Consider the following 16898-nt stretch of genomic DNA (forward strand, 5'->3'; position numbering starts at 1 on the left):
AAACATAGACATAATTTCAACCGTGATGATGAGTACAAACTTAGTAATCATTGGAAAGATGTTATCAACCACGCAAAAAAGATTTAATTACACATTTTTGGACCATCTTATCTGACAGGCACTATTTTACTTTACTTTACCGAGTGTTAACATCCCCAGTGTTTAACAGTACTCTCTTCATTGTTCAGCCAGCACTGGTATAAACATGGGCATTTTCGTTCTTTTCTATCATGTGTATCAACAGGTGCTTGTACACACACATTTCCACATACACTTGCACCACACTCTCTTTTGGCCTCCCCTCCCCCTCTCTGTCCAATGCGTTGGCGTGTGCAGCAGTAGTTGCTTGCGCACAACCACGTCCACGCCGCCGACTTGTACCACGTCGTGCATTCTTTTGGCCGGCCCCCCTCTCCCTCCCGATGCGTTCTACGTGGCACGTCGTGCCGTCTTTGAGCCCCGCCCCCCTCCCTCCCGATACGTTCCATTCATTGGCTACCACATTCTGATGAGCTCCACCCCCCTCTCCTCCCCCCTCAACTTGCTTGTAAGGGATTACATCTTGAATCATTGCCTCACTTGATGCAGCAAATCTGGCTGTGACGGTCCCACCTGATGACGGAGACTTGTGTTGCCTCCGAAACGTCGTGATTTTTATTTTATTTTACTTTCATTAATTTTAATGTTTTACCTACGTGACTTTACCGAAAAAACCTAAGAATATGAAATGTTTTATATGATCGATTGCAATCGATTCCTCATCTCCATTAAAACAGGCTATCAGAGATGCATTCTTTGAAGTATTTTCACTTAATAGGCGAAAAGGCCGTTTGCTGATTATTTATACTGTAACTTAGAATAATGCAAGACAACCTTCAGTGTCTGTCCTCTTCATTTATAATTACATTACGAATTGTTTCCCCATATCCATTCTGGACTCATATTCATTGTTTTCATTGGCCTCTAATCTGCTAAAATTAAAGGAGTTGAAAACTGCACTTGTACATGAATGTGATGTATGGTGGTAGTTTGGAGGCGAGGCGATGGGCTAAGTCCTGAAAATTGCACTCTTATCAGCGGCATTGTAAATGCGGTAGGGCAATGTAATTCACAGAGGTTAGTGAATGGCTTAATAACCTCAATATCCATACTATACAATATATTTCAAAAACAATCAAATGCAATGAGTAAATTATGTTGTTCACTGCAGAACCACAACATAGTAAATTATGATAGGTGTAAACTTGGAGCTTACATTGCAAATGTACCCGATACCACTCCTCCAACACACGGTTAAAAATAAAAAACACCTACACGTTATAAAACAGTAAACAGCAACGTAACGTGACAATCATTTATTTTATAGAAAAAAAATCTTTGTAATTAACAGACTTATAAAATACATCTTAGGATCACAGTTTCGGTAATGAGCCACGATGAGTGGTTAAGCGCACTGCGCAATGAACCCGGCGACCTGCGATTGCTTCCCTGCCATGGATAACATCAGTGGTTGCGTGATAACTAAACCTGGGCCACCATTCACCAACTTACATTGACCAGCATGACAAAGCATGGCCAAACAACCCCTATGAGAATTCGTCCAGCAGTTTACTGACATGGGGTTTAAAATTGTGTTGTTTCAGCCAAATGGCCCTTCATGAGAGAAAAGGCAACTACATTTGATTTCTAGGCTTGATCCCAAACTTTATAATTTATTGATATAAAACAAACATCAAACAAACACCCATCAATAAGTACTTTCATTGACATCTGTATCCACATTGCATGTTTTCATCAGAGATATCCCGGTGTTCTCAAGGCAAATACATTATCAAGTGTCGTCCTTCAATGTTTATTCATTTTCCTCTGCTCTGAATGGCCATTGGTTGCAAGGTGAGTCGACAATATACGTGTCTGTTATGTTATTATTTCTTGCTTTTTGTTCATACACCACTCGCTGTCATTGCAGTTCCTAATTATTTATTTTACAAAGCAGCAACATGTTACGTACATCACTGTCAAGTATGCATGCTCGATGTGTAAGCATGTCCAGCTTTTTTTGAGTATAAACACAGCCTAAGCTGTGTCACCAAACTCCTTGTTCCAGTTCAAATATGTAAGGAGGTTCTGGGGATTCACACTTGCTTTGATTTTCTTCAAAGATTCTTTAAAGTCCGACACGCGGATTCCTCTGACCTAAAACAAACATAGGGCAGTTTTTTTTTTATATAAACGTGCTAGATCATGTGATAAAAGAAATAATGTAAAGTCAACTTTGGTAAAAGAAACTACAATGGAAACAGTTTTAGTCATAAAACATTGGTCAAGTTCAGGGGAACAAGAAAATTACAACAAACACACGTCACACAAAATTTACAGATATTATTTCGACAAAATCTAACATTTTGTAATTGTACAGTCACGTGATTTTAAAGTATTTTAAGGGTTGTATGAATTGAAATGTTGACGACAGCTTCTGCCTATAATATTTCTTTTTTGTGATAACTTTTTTGTTGTTTGTGCTTTTGGTGTATTTGTTTGTTCATTTCTTAATTTGCTTGGTAGTAGCTGTATATGGGATTTGGTCCTCATATATAATTAATGTACAGAGTTGTGGGATGCTGTTGGCATGAATGACGCTTTATAAAATGAAAGTATTATAATTTTCCAGCTGCGTGAATGAGGTGGACTGAGAAATGTGTTCATGTGTTCCAGCATCCCGAAGAGACGGTGGAGATACGTGACGTGATCCCTAGCTGGGAGTAGAGGTCAACACGTGTCTTGGGAGCAGTGGAATTTGAGCCAAGCTTGATCTTTAAAGAGTTACAGTGAATCAACCAGCAAAGTGAAGCCTTGCCGTTTTCACTTGGAACACGTACGCAAAAGTTCAGCGTTGCCAAATGCTTGTCAAACCATTTTGAACTGCAACTTTTAAAGGTGGTCAGAACATTCTTATAAACTGACTTTAAAATATTGATGTCACACTGATGTACACATTACGAAGTGTATAGACATCCTTACAATGGTAGTCTGCCCCCAGTTTCATGGAAATATTTGCAGTAAAAATTTTTTTATTTAGAAACCAAAATTTGGTTTGATTTGCTTTTTACAAACGTGGGAAAACATGGCTGTAACGCATCAATTCAATAAGACCCCTGTAGGAGGTAGTACAGCAAGCAGGTTGCAAACCTCTGTTTTATGAATTTGAGGTTATATTCGTGTATGTGTGGAGTTACTTTTCACACTGGTGTCTTATCTACCACATACAAAAGGTAGTCATTGGCCAAACATTCCAAGTAAAGATCCTCTTGAAAACAAATCATGAAAATGCAGCAAAACTTTCAGTAAAATAATAAATCAACAAGATACGTACATCATCTGGAGCCAAGTTTTTAACCTCTTCCATGCTGAGTTCTAAAGAGAAAATAAATATGCATCCACAGTTACATTTAAAGCAACAATTATAATGCTTAGGTATTGACAATGGCGGCTCCTGCTAAATCTCTCAGGGGGGGCAAATGTCTGTATGATTGATAAAGATAAGGTCCACCCATGCAATGGATAAATTAACAGCTTAAGCATGTAAAGGCAACTTCACTTCTTTAATATTAATGAAAAATAAAGTGACTCTTACAATACATCTTGTTTGTTTCTATACTCACTATTATTACAATCCACTCAGTTTCTTTTATTAAAGATTCCACTAGGTGGCGACAAATAATATTGTTGGATGAAACGTGCTTACGTATGATGACGTAAGCACGTTAGTGCGAGCCCTCCCGGGCGCCAGAGAATGCATTGCAGCGCCCGCCCTTCGAAAAAAAACATCTTTGAATGTAAGTCTATGGGACCACTCGGGGCGATTCTCAGCCGGAGTGAAATCGCCCAAAAAGAGGCGGTACTCCACAGAACGTAGCATGACGCTGATTGGACTATATCCAGAGGCACAGTAACGGCTCGCGAAACTCTGTGATTGAATGACATTGGTGGTGCGTCGCCCAATCGCCCTAATGAAGAAACCGCCCCTGGGTATTGACAAACATTTAAGTAGCCAGATGTCATGCACAATATCTGGCTTTGTGTCAGAACACCTGTTATAGTTTGAGGCTGAGCTGAAATCCTAGTTGGTGGGGGGGGGGTCATCCCATTATCATCACGTACTGGTACAGCCCTTTAATCAAGCCACTCACGACTGGATGAGGGCCCTTCCACGCCGTGTGGGACAGAAGGGTTATTTGAGTACACCTTACCACACTGGTCAATGCCAGTTGGTAAAGATGGGGACCATAGACATGGCAGCATAGTGCAGTGCAACAAAGGAATTTGCTGCATTGCCCTGCGCTGCCTATAAAGTAGCCACATACAGTTCATAACTATAGGGGGAGGGAACAGTGGCGCAGTGGTTAGCACACTGCGCTGTAAATCTGGCGATCGGAGTTCGATTTCCGGCCACGGCTAACATCAGTGCTGAGTTAATCTCCTTTCACCAACCTACACTGAACAGCGTGGTGAAGTATAGTCAAACAACCCCCCCCATTAAAATAATGAACACGTTGTGGGGAGTTAACAGTGGCTGCTCTACGAACAGCATGTCCCTGGAATAGGACTGTGGAATTTCCGCTGCTGGCTCTGGACCACCAACCCAGATGAGCACTACCCAACTGAGCATGTGGACACCTTGACTTTATTATCCTGCAATTATCAGTGGCATATGCATGTCCTATTCTCATTTACAAAATGTATTGTATAATGTATGTTGCATGTTTGCAATATAAAGCAAATATTGCACATTATTCTAATATAAATTGCACATTCCCACTTAAAAGTGTTACAATTGTAATGATTAACCTTCAAAATTCAACTAATACAATTCGCAATCACGATTTTATTCAAAGTTACTTTGCTTTTCCTTCGCGGAGCAAGTAGAACCCACACATACTGTATACACGTACTTGTACATTATTTATAAACAGGTGACAAATCACCGAAATAATATAACTCTTTTGTAAGGGATACCAGGAGTGTGAACATGCACATTCCAAAATACATCAGCGCAGAAAAAAAGGACAATGTAATAGCAATAAAAAGATCAGAAATAAAACTGCAAAAACAAACAACACTATGAGTGATAGCTCATTCAGGTTGTGTTAACACATTCCTGCGGAGGGAGCTGGTAGGAACGTTGGGTTGCTCGGTCAATGGCCAGGGTCAACGGCGGCGTGGTGCATTCCGCAAATATGCCCGACTATGAGGGCGGGCACAAGCCGGCGTGAGTAGGTTAAACGTTGAATTTTATAAGGGCACCACGGGGTGACCAGCCCCTCCCCACCCAGCCCCACCCCTTCCACCCAGCCCCACCCTCCCCTCCCCACCCAGCCCCTCTCCACCCAGCCCCACCCCTCCCATTTGTGGATGCACGATGGATGGACAGAATAATCCCCTGTGGGCTGGTGTAACCAGGCGGTTCCTACCAGTATAACACTGAGTGATGAGTGACTGCTTGGTCACACAGGTGAAGTTTCACTCACCTCTGATAGGCCCGAGTGCAGCATCTTTTGCCAGTGCAGTCAGATCACTTGCCGAGTAACCAGTGGTTGTCCTGAAATATTGATACAAAATATTACTAAGGATGGAAACCATTTTAAACATCGCCAGTATTTATGGTCCCTGAACTGAACATACAATTAAAAAGTTGAGTCATGATTGAGTTTCAATTACAGTTAACGACCACCATCACATCACAAGGACACAGCTTCACCACAATCAACAGCCATTAAGCAGAGGGCCTAGGCCTGTCATGCCAAGTGGCAGCAACAGGAGAACTATAGTCCGGTGAGCAGAAGAGAGTCAAAGCCTTTTTGAATTGAGTCGGGTCATAACATTGTCTATGAAGTTGGACAGTGGTAGTATTACAATCAATACATTGTATATGTATTACGTGGCCATGCTGAGGTTTCTCCTAAACCCCGCAAATGTTGAATCTCAACTCATCTACCCAGCTAAGCTATGCGCTACATACAAAAGGACATGCTTAAATTTGTATCTTCTACAGTAACAGGCACAGATCTATGTATGCAGGCTCTCTTGTGCAAGCAGACTAAGAGTGACCGTTGTTTTTGGCCACGTGATCAAAAGTTTATATAATTAGGGGGATAACACGTACCCTGCCATTGTTCTAACCTGCCCCGACCTTTCTCTACTTCGCATGACTTTGATCTTGTTATCGCACAAGTCACATGTTTCTCTCTTTTCCTCGAGCATAGCATTGAGTCCAAATTATACGTTTTGATATGCAACTTAAGACAATGGAATCTCCTGTTCAGCACCATCGGGAAACCATACGAGATGTTATAAAAACACAGTAATTGTACGTTTGAATCTTGTTATTTGACATGCTTTTAAGAATTTGTTCAAAAACAATTAATACATCTATAATATAATCGAAGAGCTCAAGCAACTATGGCCCATATCGATATCAGTTACAGTAGATTTTGGATGTTTTATTAAGTGTTGCTCTCTTTATGTACTTGGTGGGAGCTACAGATAGAGTTGCATTTGTGTTGATGATTTTAAGTAGTATATCACGAAGAATGACTCATCATTCATATCAGCTGGCAGGCATGACCCAAAACTGGCATTGCAACGTATTACATAGACATCAGCCATACGATTCATATTACAGATGTTACACCAAGAAAACAAGAATTCCCTGCCATTTGTGGCATCTCAGAACAAAGGCAGTAAAGGAGGTGGAAATGCCTGGCAGGGTACAACATTACAACACAGTCGACATTATCATGAAGGAATGGATTCGGATAAGTTAAATGACAAGAGAATGAGGAAATGCAGACAACCTTCGGATATAATCTTACCTGGCAAGTACCGCAAGTTCTTTTTCTGACAGTGGACTGCCATGCTTGGATAAAAGATGGTTAAGAATCTGTTTTCTTGCCTGTAAAATAAAACAGAGTATTATTATAGGAGCTCAGGCTCCAATTTCCACAGTCCCTTCTGCCTCAGCTTAGTTCATGGCTGTGCTTTAACCTCCATGTTGATAACACGTGTTACGTTTACGATTTCCTTCGTTCAATTGTTAAACTCCTGTTCATATACATTTTGAAGGTGTCGAGGTTAACCTGGTCTAGATAGTTGTAAACGAATGAAAGATCAGCTGAAAATGTGTGCATAGGTATTGGCATCGCAGCTGTGCAAAGCAGTCTGGGTATTTTCAATCTGGACGCTAACAGTGTGTCATGTCTTGTGGCACATCCTTGCAGACTCAAGTTTCTGGTGAAATAAAATGTCAAACCAGCTGAAATTTACAAGAGATTAGCTGTACAGCTTGGCGATGTATGTCTGATGCAGAAGTCTGTCTGAGTGATACAAAAAAAATGTATGCCAAAAACCTGACATTTACACAGGTTTTAACGACACATTTATATATTTACGCGATCTAACTCAAAACAACTCTATTATGGACAATCAAGAGGATTTGGGGTTAAAATCCTGGTCAGAGATTGACACTATCATCTCAAAGGTCGATTAAATCAAGCGCAATCATCCAATGAAGGAAGTGGCGGCCTTCACCATGAGTGTGTTAAAGATCCACCAATGACCTCAGGCTGCCAAGGGAAATGAGCGCCAATGTGTTTTTAAACTCCGACTGTATATGGGCAAGACTTACGGCTTCGTCGGGCATGTCGACATATATTCTCTTCGGAAATCGTCTGGAAAACACACACCAGTGCCATTGCTTTCATGCCGACGGCTAACAATATTTGAATATTCATTGACGCAAGCTGTTATTTCTGGTGCACAAACCTTGAAAGAGCATTGAGCAAAATTACGACAGCGATCGAAGTTACCGGCATAAAAGACGGCTTGGGTAATTACAGTTGAATTATCAGGACTGATTTTAAATAATGAGAACAATATCTTTTCAGGAACAATATTCTTCCACGTGTGCTCAATTCTAGAACACACATTTAATACACGTTACATTTTGGTATACCCAATACCAATGGGAGTGAGACACAAAACAAAGATGAATTATGCTGGTAGGAACCTCCTGGTTACACCAGCCCACAGGGGATTATTGTGTCCGTCCGTCGTGCAGGGAGGGGCTGGGTGGGGAGGGAGGGGCTGGGTGGGGAGGGGCTGGGTGGGGAGGGTGGGGCTGGGTGGGGAGGGGAGGGTGGGGAGGGGCTGGGTGGGGAGGATGGGGAGGGGCTGGGTGGGGAGGGTGGGGCTGGGTGGGGGGAGGGTGGGGCTGGGTGGGGAGGGGCTGGTCACCCCGTGGTGCCCTTATAAAACTCAACGTTTAACCTACTCACGCCGGCTTGTGCCCGCCCTCACAATCGGCCATATTTGCGGAATACACCACGCCGCCGTTGACCCTGGCCACTGACTGAGCAACCCAACGTTCCTACCAGCTCCCTCCACAGGAATGTGTTTAATTAAAATGTGTTTACCGGAGAACGGCTTCATCCAGTTCTTGGGGCCTGTTTGTTGCTCCCATTACCAGCACTCTGTCCTCTGCTTCGCTTTTAACCTGCATGTACGACATTCACAAATTAACATCCACATTCAACCGGTTCCTTTCTACTGCACCATGTGCTGGTCCAGGGTAAATATGGCCCATCAATCCTTCGGGGGTCAATAAAATTAGTACCAATTGACAGAAAGTCAGAAGTGGGATTATATATGTGGAGAGTGGCACTTGCCAGAGGAGTGGAATTCTCACGAATGACTGAGGGCTGCCTATGAATGAGCACTGCCAAAGGCTAGTTTTAGAATGTATAGGCTTTGGCTTGAATATGTACAAATAGCGTTCTCATTGATGTTCGCTCCACAGTGCTTGCAAGTTCCAGATAACCACATCGGTCAGTAAAGAGGATCGCAGCACTTAATGAGTCCTCATTGTGCATCCCATAATTAAATAAACAGCACAGTGCATTACAGTGCAGTGGAGTAAACGTACTCCATCGAACTGCATGAGAAATTCTGTCTTCATTCGCCGGCTTGTGTCATGCTCTCCCTCCTTCCTTTCACACAGCAAACTGTCAATCTCATCTGCAACAGATAAATCAATCACACTTGTTTGCTCCTCAGCCCTGTACAATGAAAGGCTATGTTCACTTTTTCTTCGTCGACATCTCGATCATGATAACAACATAGAACTGTCAAAGCGAATTATGTTTGCTATGGTATAATTCAGACTGCAAGACACTGTGGCAAAGCCACCGTATCCTACTTGTGTCTTTGATTGATATAAGTGGATTTTTTAAAATTGAGCATTAAAAGTCAGTGTGCACACAACCATTGCAGTGTTTAGGCTCACAATATAGTGGCTTCATCTTCTTGGTTTTTTCGGTAAAGTCACGTAGAAGGGAAGTAATAAAATAATAAAAATAAAACATAATAAAATGAAACAATTCTCACGACGTTTCGGCCACAACGCAAGCAGCCGTCCTCAGGTGAAGAATGAGACACTTCAAGCTAGGAACTTACATATAAGCTGGGTTACCGAAAAAACCAAGAAGATGAATCCCTGCAGTCACGAAAGCTTTAAATCGAAATATAGTGGCTTGTTTAACAGTTTGTATACAATTACCCAGAACACAAGCAGAGGTATGCAGCTATTTTTGTCCTGGTTGCATTATAAGCGAACAAAGTGGTTACAAGGATAACTCCTCTCCAGATTGATGCCGAGTTTGACATAAGATCGCAATAATAATAAACGTGAGTTTTGAAAAAAAAAATGTCAAAAAAAGTCTACTTTTAGGAACAGGTTGTCATCGGTTGGGCAGGTGGGGCAGGATGAAGGCAGATTACTGAGCTCGGCTTTCCAGTGGCAGCCAGAGGTCAGAAACCAAAGTCGGTGACCTTGAGTCTAATGGTGGCAGTGTATAAGTAGATCTTGGAGACCAGAATCCACAACGACATAATCTTGAGAAGGAAGCATCAATGTTATTGGCTGCGATCACCTCTTGACCTTGCCAGCTGTATTGAATTCAAATGTTTACAAGTGGCTCAAGACAATTCACAGCATTAACTTAAGGGACTGAATGAGTACCTATGAAGATAATGGATGGCTGCATCTCCCTTGCCACAGCGAACAGGGCACGCATCAGCTTCTCCCCCTCTCCAACCTGCACCACAAACACGGTCATACCTTTTAACAATAACATAACAACTACATCCTATAGCCAAAGCACACCAGAAGGATTTACCAACTCTACTCAAACATCAATGTGTATTGGAAATTATGTTCATTTTTGAACTTGTATAAACACGTATATGCAAGAGGCTCAGGCTGTTCTGGTCATCACACATCTGAAGCTCCACTCAGTAGTGAGGTACTAATTCTTGAGTACTATTGTAATGGGACGCAATTGTGTTGCCCACTTAAATTGTGGACACAAATAGTCGGGCGAAATTAGAAATATCATCCTTGAAAATTGACAACCCTGATCCGATCTGAAATGATGTTTATAAAGCCCAGAGAACAAGATTATGAATTACAAATACCACATTCTTACTTACTCAGAGTTAGACAAAGATAACATAAAACATGTGATTTGAGGTACTGACTTTGATATGCTTTACACGAGTGCACTTCTCTCATTTAGAACTCTGGCTATTTTCTCTGACAAGTAGGGATAGGCACAGACACAATTTCAACCGAGAAGATGGGTACAAACTGAGAAATCATTGGAAGGACGTTATCAACCAGTTTAAATCATAACTGCCTGTGAGGTTTCCACCCTACCTTCCGATGTTAAGTTATTTTTGGCTCTGATCTTACATTAACAGGTCTGACATTAACATGCTAATCTCTCACATTAACATAGCCACCGCCGCGCCTTCTCGGATGCAGCTCTCCGATCTAACATTAACATGCTAATTTCGCACATTAACATCACTAGCCCCGTTCACTTCGTTTATGACCCTTGGGCTACACCCATTTTAAACCTTTAAAACAGTCTGCCTCAGCAGCTTTCCTGTGTTTTTTCTTCTGATGACGATAGCTTGTGTTGCGATCGAAACGTCATAGTTTTTTGTTATTTTTCGTTATTTTCTTTCAACCTATCTACGTGACTTTACCGAAAGACCCAAAAAATAAGTAGGGATAGCCAATAACATCACAGAAAAACCATGTTGGTTCTGGCACTCTACCATCTACTCTGCATCCACCCCACCCTCTTCACTCCCCTCCTCTACCCTGCCCACAAACTCCACACCCCCCTACAACACTCCCCCACCCCATATACTCCTATCCATATGCAAACTGTCCCCCCACTCCTCACTACCACATTGCACCTGCTTGTCTTGGTACTCACGTATTTTGACATCATGCTGGAAGCGCTGATGTTGAAAAAAGTTGCACTGCACTCAGTTGCTACAGCTTTTGCCTAAAAAAAAAGATGAACAAATCTCAATATATAGCCAAAAAGTAAGCAGTAGCGGCACTCTTGATTTAGATCATGGTGCGAAGAACTGAGCACACGCTTAACGTTTTATTTTATTTTAGTCATCTTTTACGATCTTCTTGGTTCTTTGGGGAAAATCACATAGAAGGGAAGTAATAAAATAATAAAAATAAAACCTAATAAAATAATTCTCACGACGATTCGGCCACAACGCAAGCAGCCATCCTCAGGTTGTGGCCGAAACGTCGTGATAATTATTTTATGTTTTATTTTTATTATTTTATTACTTCCCTTCTACGTGACTTTACCGAAAGAACCAAGAAGATGAATCCCTGCAGTCACGAAAGCTTTAAATCGAAATCTTTTACGATGCCAACATTTGAGATTACTTTCAGCCATTGCAACAATGTACATTAACCTAGCCTGAAAGAAACAGCGGCACTGTGCGTTTACCAAGAAGGGACCCAATGCCTGCATATTTTTTCTTTACATTAACAAAACTGTTTTATATTACAGTCATGGCATTCTAACTTAAGCTAATCATTAGCACACACAACAACGCATACCAGTAAGGTCTTCCCGTTTCCTGGAGGGCCAAACAGCAGCAATCCACGGGCAGGTGAGCGCAGACCTGTAAAGAGCTTTACAAAAAAAAACACTTTTATTGCAGACCCTTATGTAAAGTTGCTTCTCGCTAGGTGGCGCTGTGGCACATGATTGACTTATAAACCACAAGTATTTGTTTCATCAGCCACTAAGTATTTATACCACGCACTTTGATAATTATCAAATGCATTCTCCAATCAATTATTAAACATTGAATGTAGCTTACCTAGAAAACCCCCTCTTAATTAGCCGCAAAATAATTATTGTATTGACCTGGGAGGCATGATGAGCCGAGTCGATTCCCAACCAGGAATGGAACTCATGGCATTCCGATGTGAAGGAGTAGCTCGAAGGCGTGCGGTGTTAAAGTACGTGGGGCACAGCGCTTGCAGGGGAGTTTGACATCTTAACTTGGCCAGCTGCTGGGACTTGAGAAGCGAAATCGTACTTATTTTACTTACATGGGGCAGTGGTGATATTGCTGTGTATGAACATGGCTTTAAATCCTCAAGTAAAACAGCACCCAATAGTTTGTTTAGGTTGTATACATTTAAGTTCAAGTGACAGGATACAACTTCTCCTGATGCATAGGTTCGACACAAATGAACAAGATAAGTTTATGTGCAGTACCTCTGGCCTGAGGGAAGGCAAAATTACTATTTCTTGCAGGGTTTGCTTGGCTACTTTCTGTCCTGCAATATCATCCCACTTGACTTGCGGACTCCTGAAAAAGATTGATTCAATCAGGAACATTGGGAAGCCAGGATGTTTGAAGAAAAGAAGTACATTTAGGAGAATGTGTGTACTTGTTCATATGTGAGAACTACAATGTAACTTATGAATCCCCTCAATGCTCTTTGCACATTCTGTATTTAATCCTTTCTATGCATAGGTGGACAGTTATAATGATAATAGTGAAATGTCCAGCAGAATGGAATGAACCAATTACTAAAGTTGCATTGCAGTGTTCCAGTCAAGAGTTTTTCTTTAGTTTATTAGAAAATAATAATTTTTTTAGGCAGCTTTTCTAGCTCACTTTTATATCCGGCTTCCTCGAGAGGTTAAACGATAACAATTGAGTTGAGTGGTATAATAATGTGATCCCATACCTGTCAACAATCTCATTGACGATGAGCTGGGCCATGGTGTTGTCCACGTTGAGAGCCTTCAGTTTCTTGAGCACTGATGGGGCTGTGGGCTGTGCCACTGGCTGCTGCCTGGGCACCGTCGTCTGGATAGAAAGGAGAAGAGCGCGTTAAGTTGTCTACCATTGCTTCCCATAATTCATTGAAATGCACATAAATATATTTTAAACGAAAGATGCCTATTGGAAGCTCCAGACCTAACACAAACACCCAATCTCCACAAACAGCGCAGATCGAAGTAGTAAAAATTACAAGTTGTAATCAGGTGCAAAGGCAGAAGAGCATGATGCATGTCACATCTAACATGATGTGAAAGTGTAGGGAGATGAATTGGCTTGTAACATGAGTGGACCAGTTGATAGGTGGAATAACGTGAGAGACGTCAGAAGAACACAGGCAACAGAAGAGGCAAAGGCTGGTAACAGATGAGAGCAACGGCGATGTGAGCGATGCCTGGAGGGGAGCCACGGCAGGGTCGTCAATAAGGCAAACAGACTTTGAATGAAATCAATCACAGACGTTTTAGCGTTAACATTTTTTTTTATATGAAACACTGCTTGATTCCTGGTATATAATATAATTTTTCAAGATACCGACATAAAATGCCGAAAACTAATGTTAAGATTCATCATGGCAAGCAATGGGAGCATGAAAGCATCAAAAGGAGGTTGAGAATTGTACATTCACAAAAGGTTGCCCTTCGGGAGAAAGACTGAACCATATACCACATCATAGAGAAATAATTATAATCTTGACTTATTATGTTTTCCTGCCTCAGCAGCTCTCCCACTATATATTTCACCTGATGACGATTGCTTGTGTTGCGATCGAAACGTCGTGATTTTTTATTATTTTTCTATCTACGTGGCTTTACCGAAAGACCCAAAGAAAATAATTCTAATATTAGTCTAAGTTTACAACTAGACACATCCAAAGACTATTTTTTTAATTTGTAGATCACACAAATATCATATGCACGAGACATCAATGTGCAAGGCACTGAGCTTCCAGTAAGAGGTAGTGTGACAAGCAGGTATGTATGTGATCTATCCATGTGGAGTTAACTGCATGTGTTCTCTTGTATGTGTTTTTTTTAGGAACTCTGGTTTCCCCCCACACTCATACAAATTTACAATCAAACTGGCTAAACATTTTTCAGCAGGACCCTGCAGAAAATAAATATGTTCAAGTTCACCTTTCCCGGACATATGAACAAATGGTCATTGTGAACATGAACACAAAGGGCCATTCTCACTCTGTTAGTCGCCACGGCGCGGTGGGACGAGGGCCTTGCTGCTAAAGTGCTCTTGGTTTGAGGCCGGGGTTTACTCTGAGTCGAGGTGCTGGGCACGGGGCCACCTTTGTGGCCAGCGTTTGATCTCGGAACACTCTGTTCTGAAATTACAGCACATTTCATGAAAATACAGCTTGCCCCATTCCGCATGGGATATCAGAGAAAAATAGAACATATTGTCATACCTGTCAACCCCTTATGAGTGCCCCCTACCTTATTACTGACCAACTCAGACCTAATTGGTCACCCCGGTGACCCTTATAAATCTCAACGTTCATCCTATAAAAGTCCCATCACAAGGAAGAAACACAAACAAATAAACATGTTTTTTTTGCACGTATTGAAACGGGATGTATACCCCGCATGGAGCTGAAAACTCAATCTCCCTGTACAAGAATACGGAGCATAAACCGTATGGGTTGACATCTATTTTATGTGGCCACGAGCAGCAGCAGCAGCAGCTAGCAGCGCTGGTGACACACACGAACGGGGGTGAGGCACGGCGAGGCACAACTCTCGACACAACATGAATGGTGACTGCTGCCACGATGCGATGTCGCTGACCGCAACCCAGCAAGCCGAGCCTCTCTCGGGCCATTTCCAGGTTTCTTCTCATCTTTTCCTGCAGGCTCCGAGATCGCTCGGCCTTCTCCCCTGGCATGAAAAGAAAGAAAAACAAAGACACCAAATCGTTCTACACGTTGAGAAATGATACAAAACATTCCAACGCGGGAAATATTCTCACGTGCTCGTCTGAGTCGGCTACCTTGCCATGTGATGGAGACGCCGATGCCTTTCTCCAGCTCCAGAATCCCTTTCTTGTACCATTTGATCGCCATATTTTTGTCTCCTGTACAGCACAGACAAGTCACATATCACAATGACCCATCAGTCATGGAAGAGGCCTGATATTCTTCAAGGGTCTCTATCTTACCACGAACTATTTTGATTGCACAGCGTGGCTACATCTACCGACTCAGGCTTCCACAGATGAGAGGTTTAAGCTCTGGATAGTGTTACTGTACATGTGCTAAAAGTACAGGCAGTCCCCAAGTTACGATGGTCCGACTTACGATATTTCGATCTTACGATGGCGATACGACAACATTGCCATCAACAACCTAACATCGTTCAAGTATGCAGACGACGGACAGAATCTTGGTGACTACAGTACAATATACGTAACGATACGTTCAATGCATGTATGATACGTAGCTTTAGCGATTTCATTTTAAGGTTACCACAATACGATACGTTCAATGCATGTTAAACGTTTTTATAGCAGATAGGATTGTTTCCTGAAAAAACATTCGATTAAATTGCAGTTCATATCGGCAGGCTAAGAATTTACCTTGTTTTTTACTTTACATTTTACTGTGCAATACAGTATTGTAATACATACAGTATATAGTTTATACAGTACGGTACTGTAAATTGCTCTATTTTGCTAAATTATCACCATTCTATTAGACTGCTGGGCAGGCTATAGGCCATCTTCGACTTACGATATTTTCCACTTACGATGATGGGGGTCGTCGTAACGCATCTCCATCGTAAGTGGTTAATTTGTCCTGCCCATCTGACGGTAAATGTTGCAATGTTGTGCTTGCTGTCGTGGCTCACCCACGGCTACTCATCATTTATATTTAAAACGGTTTTTGAAAAACCATTTTGTTATTTCTTCAACAAGAGTCTTTATTTCTGCGTGTCTACTTATCATATCTGAAGGCTTTTAAACCACGAGCTTACAGTACAGATATTCTCCACAACACTGCTCTGACGTGACACCTTCAGACTTTACACTCAAGACGACAAAATCGATTCGCGGCTCCATCTCTCCTTATCGAAGACCTTTTCAGTTCCACGTCCTGCAAACTTTGAGCCACAATCATCAACTGCTCTCAAAAGCCGCCGCTCCGCCAGGCCTCTCTGATCGCAGCGCAGAATTGACACGGACAGAGAGAGGGGGGGCAGCGACAGAGAGAGGGGGGGGGAGGTCTGTGATCACCGCTCGGGTTTTCATCCTCGTGGAGCGCTGCGGTGAGGCAGGCGAAAGCGATGCGGTGGGACTCCTTCACGGGGTCCTCCATGGCGGCAGTGGCGGAGACTCACCCAGTGTGACAACATCGCACCAGGGTCCGCGGTAAATCACACCGACTCGCTCACCCAGTGTGACAACATCGCACCAGGGTCCGCGGTAAATCACACCGACTCGCTCACCCAGTGTGACATCGCACCAGGGTCCGCGGTAAATCACACCGACTCGCTCACCCAGTGTGACAACATCGCACCAGGGTCCGCGGTCAATCACACCCACTCATTCACCCAGTGTGACAACATCGTACCAGGGTCCGCGGTAAATCACTCCGACTCGCTCACCCAGTGTGACAACATCGCACCAGGGTCCGCGGTCAATCACAC

At 42.4% G+C, this 16898-nt stretch overlaps 1 protein-coding gene across 1 annotated transcript; it reads right to left on the bottom strand.

Moving 5' to 3' along the window:
- Positions 1-1340: 1340 nt before the first annotated feature.
- LOC144931443 (spastin-like) lies at positions 1341-16676 on the bottom strand. Its single transcript, XM_078855275.1, has 16 exons — positions 16486-16676; positions 15244-15327; positions 15042-15131; positions 14439-14578; positions 13148-13269; positions 12669-12762; positions 11999-12073; positions 11343-11414; positions 10076-10151; positions 8981-9072; positions 8472-8551; positions 7685-7727; positions 6873-6952; positions 5529-5599; positions 3374-3414; positions 1341-2196 (listed from the first exon to the last, which is right to left on the bottom strand). Exons 1-16 carry the CDS (start codon positions 16565-16567, stop codon positions 2077-2079), a joined length of 1362 nt encoding a protein of 453 aa, XP_078711401.1. The 5' UTR covers positions 16568-16676; the 3' UTR covers positions 1341-2076.
- Between the last annotated feature and the right edge of the window lie 222 nt (positions 16677-16898).

This window comes from Lampetra fluviatilis, chromosome 1, assembly GCF_964198595.1.
Source record: "Lampetra fluviatilis chromosome 1, kcLamFluv1.1, whole genome shotgun sequence".
NCBI classification, from domain to species: Eukaryota; Metazoa; Chordata; class Hyperoartia; order Petromyzontiformes; family Petromyzontidae; genus Lampetra; species Lampetra fluviatilis.